The sequence below is a fragment of the Oreochromis niloticus genome, linkage group LG20, assembly GCF_001858045.2.
Source record: "Oreochromis niloticus isolate F11D_XX linkage group LG20, O_niloticus_UMD_NMBU, whole genome shotgun sequence".
In the NCBI taxonomy this organism is placed as follows: domain Eukaryota; kingdom Metazoa; phylum Chordata; class Actinopteri; order Cichliformes; family Cichlidae; genus Oreochromis; species Oreochromis niloticus.
Window position 1 is genome coordinate 11019984 of NC_031984.2, and position 17374 is coordinate 11037357.

General features: G+C 38.8%; 2 protein-coding genes across 19 annotated transcripts in view; both read left to right on the forward strand.

The window, feature by feature from the left end:
- The window catches only part of LOC100704397 (rap1 GTPase-activating protein 1), a 55072-nt gene extending 41839 nt beyond the window's left edge, over positions 1-13233 (forward strand). For 14 of the 17 annotated variants that reach the window (XM_005448543.4, XM_005448537.4, XM_025901362.1 and 11 more), the window contains 20 exons: positions 161-352; positions 1151-1254; positions 1721-1799; positions 1897-1950; positions 2329-2412; positions 3415-3515; positions 3679-3808; positions 4727-4882; positions 4959-5030; positions 5105-5191; positions 5398-5538; positions 6796-6927; positions 8568-8645; positions 9616-9725; positions 9836-9958; positions 10134-10269; positions 10392-10503; positions 10956-11023; positions 11249-11296; positions 11602-13233. In XM_005448543.4, coding sequence (XP_005448600.1) covers positions 161-352; positions 1151-1254; positions 1721-1799; positions 1897-1950; positions 2329-2412; positions 3415-3515; positions 3679-3808; positions 4727-4882; positions 4959-5030; positions 5105-5191; positions 5398-5538; positions 6796-6927; positions 8568-8645; positions 9616-9725; positions 9836-9958; positions 10134-10269; positions 10392-10503; positions 10956-11023; positions 11249-11257 — 1968 coding nt within the window. In that variant the 3' untranslated portion in view covers positions 11258-11296; positions 11602-13233. The remainder of the gene's footprint in view (positions 1-160; positions 353-1150; positions 1255-1720; positions 1800-1896; positions 1951-2328; positions 2413-3414; positions 3516-3678; positions 3809-4726; positions 4883-4958; positions 5031-5104; positions 5192-5397; positions 5539-6795; positions 6928-8567; positions 8646-9615; positions 9726-9835; positions 9959-10133; positions 10270-10391; positions 10504-10955; positions 11024-11248; positions 11297-11601) is intronic. The other 3 variants (XM_025901364.1, XM_025901367.1, XM_025901370.1) reach the window with 3 other exon arrangements.
- A 1256-nt stretch (positions 13234-14489) lies between these two features.
- aurkaip1 (aurora kinase A interacting protein 1) lies at positions 14490-17306 on the forward strand. 2 transcript variants are annotated; one of them, XM_003438936.5, is made up of 4 exons: positions 14490-14605; positions 16117-16222; positions 16323-16786; positions 17014-17306. In XM_003438936.5, the coding sequence occupies exons 2-4, from the start codon at positions 16171-16173 to the stop codon at positions 17128-17130; spliced, it is 633 nt and encodes a 210-aa protein (XP_003438984.1). In that variant the 5' UTR covers positions 14490-14605; positions 16117-16170; the 3' UTR covers positions 17131-17306. The 2 variants fall into 2 exon arrangements, with proteins under 2 accessions (XP_003438984.1, XP_025757615.1); XM_025901830.1 differs by lacking the exon at positions 14490-14605 and adding an exon at positions 16013-16033.
- Positions 17307-17374: the final 68 nt, after the last annotated feature.

The window sequence follows — 17374 nt, forward strand, 5'->3', positions numbered from 1 at the left end:
AGGCTAGGGATATTTGCTCTCTAATCTCATTTTAATTTCATTTTATTTCAATTTTTAACTTTTTCTCAAGTCTAATTTTTAGTTTAATAACCTTCTCTATCTCTGAGAAGAAACTTTCTGTTTCATTATTATTTTATTGCTGTTTTACATTTTGAAACAGGTGCTGGGAAGAAAGAGCCCCTTTCCTCTTATCCTCCTACCACAGTTTGGGGGCTACTGGATTGAGGGGACCAACCATGAGCTGAGCCAGGCTGGAGACACGGAGCCTCTCCAGCCTCTGTCTCCAAACACTCGGACCAAGCTGGAATGTAACACGCTGGCTACGCTCTTCAGGAAACATTTCCTGGGCAAGGTTAGCTACTCTGTACATGACAGAAACACATGGAGCTACTGACAAGTAAACTGTAGTACACATATTAAGTTAAATCAGCTTTGCATTTGCTGATTTGCAGTCCTGGCTAAGGGCTCCCCTTGTATTGCCTCTTCTGCAGCTCTATTTTAAACCCACTTAACTGAGTAAGTTACCATATTTAGCATAGTTTTAACCATATCATCTGTGACATTTCAATGTCCCTGATAGATTATATTTAGCTGGATGCAGTTGCAATTGTTCCCCCTTTATATTAGTAAAATTTTCTTCTATTTTCATGGTTAAAATTACAATTAACGAGAACATTAGTAACTGCACTAAGTTACTTAGTTAAATTACTACAATTTTTGAAAAGATTTGTTTTCTTCCACAGTGATATTCCCAAGTCATATTCATGTCATGTTCTCATTATAACAGCTTCCTTCCTCTTCAAATGAGTCTCATTGCTCTCATGGAATATTTCACATTACTTCTTCTTCATTACAGTAATGGGACAAATAGGAAATAAGCAAATCTCTGCATAATAAAGTACAAACAGTAAGCCTGCCTCACAATTAGGCACCTCACACACTGTGGCTAATGAAGATGCATTATACTTTGCAAGTGTTCTTGCAGACACATAATACCAGTAAACAAAATTGGTTGCATGTTGCAGAGGACGAGGAAACAAAGGAACTCAGATAGGAAATGAATTAACTGGAGCACATTTACCCGCATTGTGCACATGTGTGCCTGTTTATGACAGATACTAATGGTGGTCTCTGTATGCTGTGCCCTCAGGAGCACTTTAATTACTATTCAGTGGACAGTGCCCTTGGACATCTGGTGTTCTCCCTAAAATACGAGGTGATCGGTGACCAGGAGCATCTGCGTCTAATGCTCAGGTGACGCTTAATTTTCATGCAGGGTTCAGTACAATGTTGCCTAATTGTCTGAGAAAATCAACAGTTTAAGTCTGCCTGGTTACTTCATAATCTGAAGTAATTAATGTGTAAGATTTTGCCTCTTTTGTGAACAACAAGCGCTAGCTGCAGAGTAATTTTTTTTCACCTAAATTGCCCAGCATTGACTGGACACACACATCCGCCCGGGGTGTTATCGTAAGAGTCATAAAGCCAGCAAGAGTGTCAACAGCTCTGTCATTTCCACAGAAGAGTAACAGATGGACTATTTAGGCCAGTGAGTGGGTGGGGATGGTGGAAGGGAGAGAAGGCAAAGAGAGGCAAGGGCGGGGAACTTTGATCATGGTCCATACCGGATCATCTCTGCACCAACTGATAGATTCTGAGAAACGCTGCTTCGTGTTATATGGCTATAAAACCCACACTAATTACTTTATGGCTTCATCAGGACCAAACTGAAAACCTACCATGATGTGATCCCCATTTCCTGTCTGACAGAGTTTCCAAATGTGGTCCAAATGGCCAAGGTAAGAAGCCATTTTTATATTTTTTGTCTAAAGATAAGCTGCTGTGACACTTCCAGCACATTCTGATGTTATTTCCCATCGCTTTTTTAAATTCAAGCTTGTCTGCGAAGAGGTCAACGTGGACCGCTTTTATCCTGTCCTTTATCCCAAAGTAAGTTCTGGATCACAGATTTTCAAGGTTTTCTTTCTAGGCCCAGAAGTATGAGCTTTCAGCATCTGGTTAGATTTTTTCACAGCTGCTTTAAGCAATATCCTACAGTTGAAGGGGAAATGATGGAATTTCATATTTAATAATATACTGTAAACCTCATATTACCTTCAGTTAAACTTTTCAGTACATCTTTGAATGGGATTGAGGTTTTTATCAACCTTTGCACTGAAGCATGTTAGCAAAAGAAAAGCGAGAGAGAGAAAAGAAAAGGAAAAAAACATCTTGTATACATAGGAGAAATAAATAATATATGCAGATAAATATAATTAGATATAGCCATATACGTCTTCTTTAACGTTATATCTGTGATTTTTGCAGGCTTCAAGACTTATTGTCACCTTCGATGAACATGTGATAAGCAACAATTTTAAGTTTGGAGTCATCTATCAAAAGTTTGGACAGGTAAGCGATAAAGCCTGGATGTGATCAGGTGCAAAAGCAGTGCTGTAGAAGTACTTGCATCCATTATATTCATATCCAAAGAACAATGAGCGTGTATTATATGGTGTATTGTCAGATTTTTTTAAGGAAGCTTATTATACTTGGTCCTCTGTGGTCTTAATTATGGCTTTCACTTAAGCCCAGTCATTGTGGCTGCCTTCAGCACACCCTCTCATTTTCTGAGGCAATCACAGCCCTCTTGTTTACTATGTGGGGTGGCAAAAGAGGTGTTGAGTGCTTTTCTACCTTTAAATCGAGACATCACTGTGTAGAAATCTTTTCTTTTGATTTTGCAAATACTACAGAAATTGAAATGTATTGTTAAACATGTTAAATGATCTAATTGGCCTTCTCACAAAGATAGAAAAGACCCTCTAACATTCAGGAGGGATGCTAAGTTCAGAAAGGCATGATCAAATAGGCACACCACACACAGAAAGCAAATCATAAATAGTGAAATGAGCAGTGGGAACTTGTCCCAGATATTGTTAGCATCCCTTTGTTTTAAAGGAAGCATTTTTATTCAGATCATCGCTCTAGTTACTGACAATAGATAATCAGCAGTCCATCACAATCATAATGTTTCCTAAAGCCTTATTTCAAATGTTCTACCTACTTTTGTAATTAATTGGAACAACCTCTTCCATCTCAAATGCAAATGCACCGTGTCTGAACAAAAGTGCAAAACACACATTGGATACACGTTCTCTTGCTTCTAGTTACTGACCCCAGTGATCTGTTCCAGAAAAAAAGTAACTTCCAACATTCAGCTTTGCCACTGCTGACTATTTAGCAAAAACAATTTTACCTTACCATGATTAGTTTTCCCTTTTCTTCTCAGACATTGCCACTGTCATTAGGCACCTATCTGCAAACTGTGCAGTACTCATACAAACTGATCTCATCATTCTGCAAAAAGCTTGCTCCTTTATTTATTTTTAAAATAATTTTTATTTGTTACAGACTTCAGAGGAAGAGCTGTTTGGCAACAATGAAGAGAGCCCTGCCTTTGTAGAATTTCTGGAGTTTCTCGGAGAGAAAATTGAACTGCATAACTTTAAAGGGTAAAGTCCTCACAGTGGTTTGAAAGCATTCAATATACTCCATCTAATATTTCATAACATAATGTCACTACAATTTACATCAGACTAGCTACATGAAAGGTGGTGACGCTGCTGCAGTGATGGTGGAGAATATCCTCCTAGACATGGTTCTGTGTGCTTGCAGTTTCCGCGGAGGGTTAGATGTGACTCACGGGCAGACTGGCACAGAATCTGTCTACTGCAACTTCCGCAACAAAGAGGTCATGTTTCATGTGTCCACAAAGCTGCCTTACACAGAGGGGGACACCCAGCAGGTACTGTAATGCAATACCAGACTAACACACCTTTTATGATTCAAAGGATGGTTAGGCAGGTTCCCTCTGGGCATCACAGAACCATATTTTGCATATGTGCATCCCTGTTGTGCAAAGAGCCTGCAGTATATAATTACAAAAAAAGAAAAAACCAACTCCCTGGTATTTGAGATATATTACTTCAGCGAATGCTTTGGTGTCTGCGTCTGTGAGCAGCACTCATTCCTCGAAGTGATTTAAAACTGAGATGTAGCACTGCATTGCTCACGCAGCCAAGTACTTTTTTTCTCTTGTATCTCACACATTCACACAGAAACTGAGGATCGCAAGATGAAAAATGCTATCATTTACTATCAAGCCATCCACAAACAGAGATAAGACCAATGCCTGTATGTTCAGCCTCTCCTGCAGCAGTGAGTGCTACATATGGGCTACTTTAAGCAAACTGTTTCTGTGGAGGTTGTCATCGGGGAAACAGCACTCCCTGGTGGTGTTTCATAGACTTAGTCGTGTTAAGATTCAGACTTAGCCTTTATGTGGTGCTAGAAATTAAAGACATTTGTGTAGTCTTTTCTTTTTTAACGCAAATGTTGTGTAATTGCCATCCCACATAATTCTTTTAGATGTTTTCAGTTGGAAATATTCCTGTTTAGCTAGCTTTGTGTTATCAGTAATATGATATTAACAATAATTAGTAGAAAAACCACAATAGATCTCTATCTATTCTAGTGAGTTGTTTTTCCAGGGAGGGAGTTCCAGGGAGCATTAACTTCATACATGTCATCTAATGCTTGGCATTTGTCTCTTTTCATTGTGCCAATTGTTACATGAGAAAATAATCATTTACACCCTTTTATATAAAATATGTATATATATTTATATATAAAACTAAGTTGCTATTGGGCTGTTGTGTTGCAGTTGCAGAGAAAAAGGCACATAGGAAATGACATTGTCGCCATTGTTTTCCAAGAAGAAAATACTCCCTTTGTACCAGACATGATCGCCTCCAACTTTCTCCACGCTTATATTGTAGTCCAAGTGGTCAACCCCTGCTCCGACAATGTTCTCTACAAGGTAACCCACTTCCTCTCCTTTCTGACTTTTTCTCCTGAAAGCATTTATTGCACTTCATCTTTATCTTCCTTTCTAGGTGTCAGTTACAGCACGGGATGATGTACCTTTCTTTGGCCCCGCCCTCCCAAACCCTGCTATCTTTAAAAAAGTAAGAAGATGAAGATCTTTGACCATCTTTTAGTTTCCGAGAAGATGCCTTACCTCTCTAATCCTTTTATGCAGGGCCCTGAATTCCATGAATTCCTTTTTACTAAGCTAATCAATGCAGAATATGCCTGCTACAAAGCTGAGAAATTTGCCAAACTGGAGGTAAGTTTTTAAGAAAGACTTAAAACATTTTACATCTTTTGACAGCCTTAAAATTTTTATTTACTTCCCTCTGCCTCATTTCTCTCTCTCTCTCTCTGTGTGTGTGTGTGTGTGTGTGTGTGTGTGTGTGTGTGTGTGTGTGTGTGTGTGTGTGTGTGTGTGTGTGTGTGTGTGTGTGTGTGTGTGTGTGTGCGCATATGCGTCAGGAGAGAACACGATCGGCCTTGTTGGAGACTCTTTATGAGGAGCTCCACTTAAACAGCCAGGCCATAATGGGTGTTGGAGGAGAGGATGACAAGCTGGAAAATGGGAATGCTGGCGGAGGGGGCTTCTTTGAGTCTTTTAAGGTAACTGGAAAAGCAGAAGCAGAGGCTGGAGCTTCAGGTCGACAGCTTCACTGGAACTCTCAGAAAGAAAAAGTTGAAACTAGTTTGCATATGCAAAGTCTTGTTTTAGAAACTAAGGTTTTATGTTTTACTTGCACAAGCAAAACAAAAGGAGCTTTCTTATTTACATAATTTAAATTCAAGCTCAGCAGCTTAGCTTAGCAAAAACACTGATAAAAGAGAGAAGCTCCACCTGCCTCAGAGGCAAACAGTATTCTCAGACAAATCAGTCGTTTTATTCCCTACAAAACCAGCGATTTCTGCCCTTGGATAATGTATTAATTAGTCAGTTTTAGAGGTGCCAGTATGCTCTTTGTTTATGCCTTTATGCAGATCTGAGATAACCCACTGCTAGCTGTGACTTTATACTGCAGACAGATTTGAGACTGATACTGATTTTCTGATCTAACTCCCAACAAGAATATAAGTTAGTATATTTTTCAAAAATGTCAAACTTTTAGTATTAAATTACATTTTATTATTAGCCTGTAAAGTGGCATCTCTAATTAGTATTGATTGTTACCTGTTGAGAGATGTTTTTTTTATGTGAACATGAGCGCGACTTCTCTCTGGCGGTATTTCTCTTCTGTTCTTGTCTATATGCAGACTGAGCTGTAGAAGCTTTTTCTTAATCTGTATCTGAATGAAGAGAAGCTCTGCTGCTCTGTCCTCCTGGAACATACCGCTCTCTGCTTCCCAGCTTTTCTTCTTCATGCTTTATAGTTGTTTTGTGATTCGCCACATGTTTCAGTGCCACCGCTTACGTATCTATATGGTCCTATCATCTTCATGTGTCGTAATTTGGGGAATATGGATGGAACGGATATATTTCCTTTCATTATCAGACGCCTCTGCCTCTCCACGTTATTTCATGCTTGTAAAAAGGTGCACTGGGCTTTAAACTTCTTCTGGCTCTGATTAAACTCAGTGTGGTCAGACATCTGTGAGCCACTTGGCCCTTCTACTTCCCACTCTCTTCTCTTACCACCTACCTAAATAAAAATGACTCATCTGAACCTCCTTCAGGCACTAAAGCATACTAGTGTTCTCTGTCGCTTTCTTGTCTGTTAGAATTAGAATCTGGCCAGCGCTCTCTGCCTGTAGTGGTCAGTGTTCAGGGACAGCCCCCAGGCTCCTCTTGGCCTGTTCAGTGATACCAAGGGGTCAGAGAGGTCAGCACCATCTGAATGTATCTCCTCCTCCTTCGTCTCTCTGTAGAGGGTGATGCGCAGCAGAAGCCAGTCTATGGATGCCATGGGTCTTACTTTCAAGAAGCCGCACACATTCTCCACTAGCCTGAGCGGCAACTTTAACCACAACCCCGCAGAGAGCCCTAAATTCCCAGGGATAGTAAGTACAGTCCCACTCCTCCAGTGCTTATGGCGAGGTGAGCCTCGGTGCTTCTGCCTCCCCCTCTGCAGATCTAACAGAGTTCATACCCCCTTCTCTTTCACTTGCCTGCTGCACTAACTTCTCACAGCGAGAGAGAGACTGCACACTTGGACATGGGAAGCAATTATGCCTGAGTCTTAAACTTGACTGTCACTTTGCAAAGGTTGCACATTGTCTACCACTACCAAAACGGATTGACTTAACAGTCATGAAAGTGGATATGTTTAGAACACAAGCTAAATGGGTTAAAGCATTTTTTTCTAATTGTGTTCACGTGATTTAAATGCCCATGCATCTGCATTGTTAATGAGTGATCACCTAATTTCTAACATGGGTTGGAGCTGTCTTTGTGTGATTGTGTGTATAATGTGTGAGTATGCATGCATGCTAACATTTGTGGCCTTCTTTTAATAATCACGCAATTCATTTTTCAATTCATTTATAAGCAAATTGATATTCATGTCATCAGGAGGAAAAGTTGTAAATCTTTTCAGGTGTTTTTCAGTTTGAATAATTAATTCTGAAATACTGCTGTAACTAAACTTGTGCACATATATGCTGCATATATAAGACACAGCCACCATGAGGTTGGTGCCCCTTTTTCTTAAAGCCTTGAGTTTTTTTGAAACTGGATTTCATGAGCATGGAGTAACTCCCATTATGAAACTGGGGGGCACTCAGTAGCTTGGCAATTATAAGATAAGCCCAATCTGAAAGGCCCACTCTGCTTTATATTTTTCCCAGAGAACCATGGGAACTATAATTTGCAAAATAAACATACATTTGTATTCAATAACACCTGAAAGTGATGATTAAAAACCTAACACAGAGATCAACTAACTCAAAACCTAACTCAGAACATGTTTAGTGGGTACATGGAGGGAGTCGAGGATTGTTTTCCTTTACACTTTGATGAAAGTGAACTTCTTTCTGTAATCAAAAGGCCTTGAAAGCTAGGTTTAGCTTTTGTATACAGTCTGTGTTTGGACACTTTTTTCCCCAGTTGAAAGTAAAATATGACCCTTACCTTAGTTACAGTTACAAGTTTCCCATCAGTAGTGACTGTACATACGGTGGCCTGTCTGTTATATGTAGTGTATATGTTGAGAGATACTGTGTATCTTATATGAACTGATTAAGTTAATTCTCTCTGTATTAGATGTATTAGACTTTTATATAATATCTTTCATCAGTGAGTTTGACTGACGAGCTTACTGTTTGTTCATAAGCCAGTCTTGATTTGATTTCTAATGTATAACATGCCCTCCTCCGCTGAATTTACCTTCCTTTTCCTTTTTCAGACATACAGCTCACATAACTGGTGTATCATTCCTCTCTCCCATTCAGCTGCCTGTGTCGCACCCATGGAACCAAAATATCTCCCCCTGTATTCTCCAGCTAACACGCGCTTCGTAGTTTGTTTGGACAACATGACTTACTGCATGATATCTCATATGTATTTGTATATATCTCATGTTTTCTCTCCCCTCCTCCCCCCCTTTCCCCCACCTCTCTTTGTTTTGTCATATGTCATCACCACTCTCTCTTCTATCTCTTCTCTCTTATTCTGTCTCTTTCTTTCTCACTGTCTTTATCAGTCATTGCTTGTCCCAGGCAAAAGTCCGAGTAAATATGGACGCCGAGGCAGTGCCATAGGGATAGGAACAGTAGAAGAGGTTCATGTCTAATTCTAACTACTCTCTAACTACTTGCTTTCCCTCTTTGTTTCCTTTTCTTGTTTGCATGGCTCCTTTGCATCATAGCCAAACATGTCTCTCTGCACATTTCAGCGCCCTAATGTGTATTCCGTATATCAGAAACTGTGTGCTGCAGACAGGATATATTATTTAAAAGGCATCATCATTTTAGTCTGTGAACATAGTCCTGCCCATTTTCCAGTGAATTAGTTGCTTTAGCAGGTCCAATCTTTTATGTTTTCTAGACTAATATATGTATAAACTGCTAAGAGTATTTGCTTCTACTCTTATTTTCTTCTCTGCTTTACTGCAGTATGTGCACACCTGCTATAGTTTTACTCTATAGTTTCATTCCAGTGTGCTTAATTCTGTATTTGTTAAAAAATAATGAATATTTATAATTTAATAAGCCCCTTACAGAGAAATTGTGAAAAACGCCCCCTGCCCCCCCACTGCTCTTTGAAGCCACATTAAATAAAAGCCTCTTTTTTTTAAAGTTCTCATTTCGAGAGCATTAAAAGGGAGATTGAACGAACAAAGCAGATGCTGAGAAAGCATATTTAGCGTTAGGCTCTGGAGCTTTTAAACCCATCTTTCATCTCCCGCCTTAGTGTGCTCTGCTCTGGCTGAAAGACTGCCACCAGGGCTTGTCATTAAGCTGCGAAAAGCATATTTTAACATTTTTTTTTCATCATACTGACAGCTCGGAGGGAGCAGTGTTACTCTTCAGCCTGGTAATTCAGGATGATATGTTTTTGAAATTTTGCCAAAGTGTTCTCTATGATACAGCACACGACAAATGAATGGTTCAGTGGTCAAAGTAACCATTAGCTCTCCTCAGTGATAAATACCTAAAGTGATAAGCTCTTGAAATGAACCTAGTTTATTATACAAGGTATTGGAAATATTTTGGCCTTGTCCCTGAACGGCTTTCCCCTTTCCCTGTCAGTCTCTGATAATCCCAGGAAAAAGCCCAACCAGGAAAAAGTCTGGCCCTTTCAGCTCCCGGCGAAGCAGTGCCATCGGCATTGAAAACATTCAAGAAGTCCAGGAGAAGAGGTGGGAGAAGATTCCTGTGATAATTTACATAGCATACCTGTACACCATCTTCTACATAAAATAGCTTTATTCTTTTTTCTATTTTTCACACTATTATTTTTACCTTGTAGCAGTAGAGATAACTCCCCAAACACTCAGAAGACACCTGACAGTGGCCACGCCTCTCAAGATCCCAAATCTGACAATTCATCCAATCAGAGCTCTCCTGAGGTGCTCACAACTACCAAGAACAGGTATATATAATAAACAGGCTCCTACCATATCCCTGGAGACTCACTAAAAATTTTAAATACCATGTTTTGCCATTCCTGTATTTGTGTAACTGCTGGGTAATCCTGCCTTAGGGTAACATGTAGTATCACCATACATAAGATAAAATCAGGTTGGAGTTGTTAACCCAGGGTGTAGTTCTTATCTTGTTGGCAGGGCCCCATCCATCCCTGAGGCTCACGACCTTTCCCGCTCGTCCTCCAATGCCAGCAGCTTTGCCAGTGTGGTGGAGGAGAATGAGGCAGAGGCAACAGAAGAATACGACACAGGCATGGTAAGCGGTGTATCCTGTATATGTACTACATGTAGAAATTATAAATTGTATTTAAGCTATCGCATTCATTTTGTTTTTTCACTATAATCTGGTTTTCTTGGTCATCTTGCCATATTCTCCAGGAGAGTCTGTCATCTGCTGGAACACCACATAAGCGAGACTCCTTCCCCTACAACACTTGGCTGGAGGACAACAACAGTAACACTACTACCACCAGTCGTGGGAGCTCCCCAGGTGAGAGAGACAGAGAGCTTGGAGAACAAGGTCCAGCTTATTAAAAGTTTAAAGGGAAGGGTTAAAAGTGAAGAAGCCCCATAGTTAAGCAATGCATAATTAATGCATTCAATTCATGACTTAATGTAATAAGAAGCTAATAAATAATCATGTGGCTTTGTGATTGTAATGAGGAAGTTAACATATAATAAAAACTAATATTTTTTTACAAGTGTAATATATAATGAGAAATTGATATGCAGCTATCTTTTCAGAATATTAATTAGCAAGTATAGTCTTTCATTTAACCTCTTTAATGTGTAATAAAGTTCACTTTCTATTTCTACTGCAAAACAAGTAAAAGCTTCCTTTTTTTCCCAAAACATAAATGATTCATATTGTATCATTTAATATTTATATAACTGTCTATATCAGGTATGAGTCTTTTCACACATTGCTAACCTATCCTTCAGGGCCTGGTAAACCTGATCGAGGAAAGGGGATGAAACTGGAACGATCACACAATCAGCAGTCCTCATCAGTGAGTCAATCAGCCAGCTCTAAACTAAGATCTCGTGCTTTCATTTGTGTCATTTCATTGCATTTTTTCTTTTAATTTGCAGTCACAACAAGTGTATACTCTTCTGTAAGACTGACCAATTCCTATAGACCAATACAGTCTCTGCTTTACTGCTCTGTAGTGCTGCACTAATTATGTGAGTTGTTACTGATACTGTTCTTTTTATTTTCACTGCTCCGTGTGCAGAACTGTTAGCTCGTCTCACCTGGTAGTGTCCCGGATCTCCATCTTCAGGTTGGAATTCCTCTCCGCACACTTATGGCTTTAATCCACAGGTTTACTATGCACAGATGGTTCTGAAACACAGTATCCACATGCACTAAACCAAAATGCTGCTTGTGAGCATTTGTTATACAACAGTCTTCTGTCTTAGTTTTATACATAATCTTCGTCAACAGTACTGAGGAATAAACAAAAAGAAAGCAAATCTGTGTTTCGTCACAGCTGGATTTATTGTTAAATATCACTAATTGTATGAATACTACACATTCTTATACTTGTATTAAAGTTTTGACCAGAATTTTCTTCTCTTCCAAAAGCATTCCCATAAGTCACAATCCTTCTGGGAGATGAGACAAGTGCAGGCATTCGCCATGACCAGTGATGAGAAGGAAAATGAGAAAGAAGATGAGAAAGAAGAGAAAAAGCCTGGCCAGTCTGCTGCTCAGTGAGGCCAGAGTTCAGCATATCTACAGAAACCTGGAGGACACTGGAGTGGATGATGCACAAAGAGGGGCTCAGCTTTTGCACAGTGTTCTTTCCTTCCACTCTTTTCTTTGCCTCTTTTTTTTAAAAACCTGACCTTTGTTCCAAAATGCACAAATATAATTGTTGTATTTGTATGAGATATTACCTTGTCTGGGTTGTCTCTTTAAAGCCGAGGTGTGCTGGTTATACACGGTAAAGACAGTGCCATTGTGCTCTCTGTTGAGACTGAGTGAAGGACTGTTGATGCAACAAGTGAACTGCCTGGATGGTTTTACCAAATCAACCACGATATTGGCTTAATGAAGATCTCCAGTGTACGTGTTATACAAAATATTTGGCGTCAGATTCGAGTATTTTGTCACAAAATATCCAATGTGATAAAAAGACATTGCTGTTAATGTGATTATTTTCCAGGTAAAAATACAAGTGTAACTGCAGCAAATAACTGTGTTCTTTGCTCCAGTGCCCACTGTTACCTACCAAACCTAACATCATAGTTTGTGGTAAAGATAGCATTGTATTGTAAATACCTTGAAATGGCCTTATAATTTAAACAATTTCCCTGGCCTTCAGTTTTTTTACCTCACTTTTTTCACTCACATGTTCTGCAGCCAATAATGGGAGAGCAGTATTAGATTAAATGTGAAACTAATACATTTAGAATAATTTTAAGCACACTAGTTTAAAAGTTTGTGGCATAAATCTTTAAAATCTGCTAATGTATAAACATACTGTACCAATCAATGAGTGATTTAACTGATTTGTCTGTCTTAAATGTTGATATGGAGATAGCTCTCAACATTATGCTGTTTTTTTTTCTCTCTAATGTACTTTTTTTATTTATTGATTTGGTTCCTTTTAAAGAAGTATTTATGCTGTACCTCTATGGTGACTACAAAGACTACAAACAGCCAGTCATATGCTTGTACTGTCTGTGTTGTTTTGGTGTGAATTATATTGTTGTCATCTGTAAAGCTCTGTCTATTTCAGGGGTTGGGATTTCATTGAGTGCAGTAAATTTGCAATGCAGATGTATAATGAAACAGTGAATCTTTATTTGCTTTTAAAGCAAGACAAAAACTCTAAATACCACTACTGATTTTGTAAATAGATGTTAAGTTTGAGGACTGTATGTGTAATGTATAGGCGGATAATTCAAAATAGGATTGACCAATTACTGCCAAGTTAATTATTTGCGTTTTTTATTTTGTTTTTCCATAACCTCAAATTTTAAATATTTTGAGAGAATTTTATAAATTAAGATAATTTCAGAGACTGTTCTGTTAAAGGGAAATCTCACAGTACATCCAGCTGATCATTTCAGTTGCCTTATGTTGCACACTGATGGTGTAAGCATAGCTAGTGAAGCAAACAAGTTATGGGCAGCAGGATTTACAGTGAAATGAATGTTTTGTCCTTGATGTTATTTTTGGTTTTTGTAAATAAATACCCTGAGAACTTTACCATCTATTGCATATTTCTTTCCTTGTGCTGCATTACAACATTTAGTGAAAGCTCATTACTTAGCTGTAGCATCTTTCCATCCTTTTCTTCTCACACAAATACATTTTTTTCTGAATGCCAGATAGTAGAAATCATATAGAGAAATGCCTTCATACTGTAGGTGTTCCATTTCCCACAGACTTAATGAATGCTGAGCGAGAAACCCCCATGAATAAATGATTTGATGTGGCTGCCCACAAGCCTGCAAAACTAGAGCGATCTAAAAGTGGAGAATTCCCTGGTTATGCAACTGTGCCACATGGAGGAAAGAGATATATTCAGATTTAATGAGTTAAAGGGGAATAAAACTGAGCCATAACCGAAACTAGTTTTCGAATTTCCCAACAATTACAAGCCACGTGACTGCCGGCCACAGGAGTTTTAGAAATGTACATACAATGTACAAATCAAAGTTTTGAACACGCTGAATGTTTCAGTTTTATATACTGATAATTCCGTGAAAATTCATCACATCAGTAGTAGCATAAAATACTAATTAGTTAGTTTTAAAAAACACGCTAATAAGTCAGATTTAGATTTTTTGCATAAACAATAGTAGTAGCTTGCCTCTCTGTGTAGAGATACAAATTAAGACACCTGAGCGATGCACTAGATTTATTCGCCTACTACACTGTATGTATAAGAATTTGAGCTCTTCTTGAACTAATCTTAATAATAAATTAATTAATTAATTAATATTAATATTAATATCAATACTACTGGTACCACTAATACTACTAATAAAATGATGAAAGCGATGAAGCTACTACACTGTGGGGCATGACAGTGCAAAGTGATAAAGAAATCCAGATCAACAGAGATTTCTATCCCTACTGAAAGAAACAATCACTCTGAATGTTACAGAAAAAACTTATAAAGACCTTGAAATAGAAATTGAGAAAATGCCGGACATGAAAATTACAAAAGCACCAGTGGTGTTAAGTTCTATTTGTTTGGTGAAGGAAGGATGAAAATTACGCCAACAAAATCGCTGGTAATATCAGGATAAAAGAGCTCCAGCTCTTTCTCTACTTTCAACTACTCGAGTGAACTAACGTGCTCTCATGGGAGTCCTGGGTTTTAAGCGATAGATTTGTACTACTACTGTTACTACTACTACTACTACTACTAATAATAATAATAATAATAATAATAATAATAATAATAATGGGCATTTTGTTTCAAATCAAAGCCTTAAGGAATATAAATCTAATCGGCGGAACCTTTCTCAGCACGGAGAAACCGGAAGCGAGTTAAATGTGTGTCGCACGGAGCGGAAGTAGTTAGCTGAAGTCACATTGAAGACGGAGCCTCGGGTCATAGTAATACTAGGTAACCTAACTCTTTTTTGAATTAAACGAGGTTGTTATAAACATGCCACCAAGTAGTTAAAGGCAGAAAAATTCTATCCTTAGCTTTTAATATTTGAGGGTTTTGGCGGCTTCTTAAGTGGAGCTGCTGGTTAACGCGCCTGTTTAGCCATGATGGCTAGCCGGCAATTACAGAATACTTTAATTTTCTTCGGTCTCTATTATTTCATTTATTTTTTGCTATCTTACTGTTTGGACGTTTTATTTTCATTTTTAATTCACCCGCTGTTGGCCACCTGGTTATCCGCTGATTCAAACCAGGACGTTCGCATCCAATATTTCTGGGTTTTGATAACAGTTATTATATAAGCCTTTCACAGTGTCCCAGCACTTAGGGTAACTCTTAAAGTGGAGATGGCTAAAGGCAGCTTTACCAGCCCAAACAATAATTACTGGAAACCTAATTTGCCACAGTGGAAACCAGTGAGACCTACAGGTTAACAAGCCCTAGAACAGCCAGCTGCCAGCTCATGGGTCAAAATGTTTCACATTTTTGTTGTGAAGTCCAATTCAAATTTTAACATCTGGTAACACATATATTTAGATTATTAAACATCTTTTGCTGCATTACTTCATGCATGTGAGGGCAAATAGTTATTTAACTGTATTTATGTGTGAGAGAGTATAATGCCAGTGGAAAGGTAAATGTGTTTTGTTAGTTCCATGTATGAACTTAATAGATAAAGTCATTCTGAAGTGCTTTACCTAATATTTCTATGGTTTGAGAACTAAAACAAATGTTTGTTTTTATCTCTGGAACAAGTCACAAAATTAGTAAACAAAAAAAAGGGCCAGAAAGTAGTTGGCATTACTCTCACCATTCTTTCATAAACATGTCTTAAATGAGCTTAAATCAGCTACTCTGCATCTAGAATAACATAATATTCAGCTGCAGCAATTTTAATAATAGTGGGTCCATTTATTTGTCTGTCATTTAGAATACAATCCCAACAAATTCGTGGACCTATTTTCTGTGAAATGTGATATTTTTTCTGGTTTTTCATAAATAAGTTTTAGACAGCTTGGTTGGACAAGACAGTATAGATAAAGTTAAATGTTGTTGGGATTTTTTGTGGGGCTCTCAGGTGCCTCTTTCAGTCTTCATCAGCAACGTGTTTTTCTGAAAACTAGGGAACCTAAAGTCTTGGTCAGACAAACCTAGACACCATTCAGCAACCCACAATCTTTGCAGATTGCAAGAAACCGTTAAATGGCTGAAATTACAAATTTTGTTCACTAGCTGGCTGGCACAGGGATAAGTGACGAGTAGTTGCACTGTGGCCAAGGGGTCACAGTCTAGTCTCGGCCTGTGTGACTGTTGCTTTAGTGAACTCTGTTTTATAGACTAAATAACCAGTTAACATGGAAGATGGATTATATTTTTCTTTATGTATGAAGTTATTGTTACATTACTAGTTTGATTGCTGTGACAGATAAGAGTAAGCCCATACTTTGTCCTTTTTTTTCCCACAGGACCAGGGACCAGTGAGCTCATTCCTGATGACCTTGTTTGGATAACCACTGACAATGTTTGCCTCAAAGATCGTCCCTCGTCTCAGCCTATTACGCAAAGCAACTTGTGAGTAAGAACAAATAGCCAAATATCTGTCTTCCTACATTCAATACTGTATTTTCTATTTCATTAAAATCAGACTTTTTTTCTTCCCCTTAATGGCAAGGTGCACTTCAACCCCATGGAGAAACTTTGAATGGATGTTTACAACCAGCCGCTTCTGCTTACTGCTCTTCACGTCATCAAAAACTGAGAAACTACTCAACAGCGGCAGACAACAGGTCTCCTCCACGATGGGTCCAGCTTGAGCCGGAGCTGGACGAGGCTCTCATACCACGTAAACTGTCAGTAAGTCCCCTGGAGAGCTGGCTCTCACTACGCTACTCCCTCCCTCCGCTGCTGGAGTCCACTCAGCCACAGGAGGATGTAGAGCTTCTGGAGGAGAAGGTGCTGCCGCCTATCTCCGTCCCTGTTTTGGAAGACGGGGAGGGTACAGTAACACCACTCAGATGTAAGAATGTTCTAGAGATACGGCGGCGGAAGATGAACCGGCATAAATACAAGAAGCTGCAAAAACGGACTAAGTTCTTGAGAAAGAGGGTGCTGGAGGGCCGAGGAAAGAAGAAGCAGGTGGGACTTTTCTTTCACATCTATCAGACCATTTCTTTTTTTTCCTGCTATGATGTCTTGAAGTTTGATAATGAAACGGTAATGATAAAAAATGCAGTACTAGCAGTGCCCTACCTGATGTTTATGTTGTGCTATTTTAAGACTTGTGTGACTGATGTGCACTAGTTACAGTTTTCCAAAGCTAGATGATTATAAAACAGCCAACTTTGTGTCTTTATCATGTACAGAAACGCTTTGAGGAGGATCTGAAGAAGATTTGGATGCGGGCTGGACTGAAGAAGGCTCCAGAGGGATGGAGCACACCTAAGATCTTCATTAAACAGCATGGAAACAGAAGGAACTGAAAAATTCTGATTAAAGTCTGCATCCCAACGTTTACCCTGGATGAGACTCCACACTTCACACTGTTCTAACAATCAACCTGCCGTGTGTGCTTTTCACTTTAATTAAAGCATATTTGAGTGATGAGCTAAATAATGGTGTAGATAGTCTAATAAAAAACTCCCTCTGTGAAGCTCAAGGTGTGATGTGTCTGAATTTCTCATTTTTTTTCACCTTCAGGCTGACTTTCACATTGTCAGCTACTTC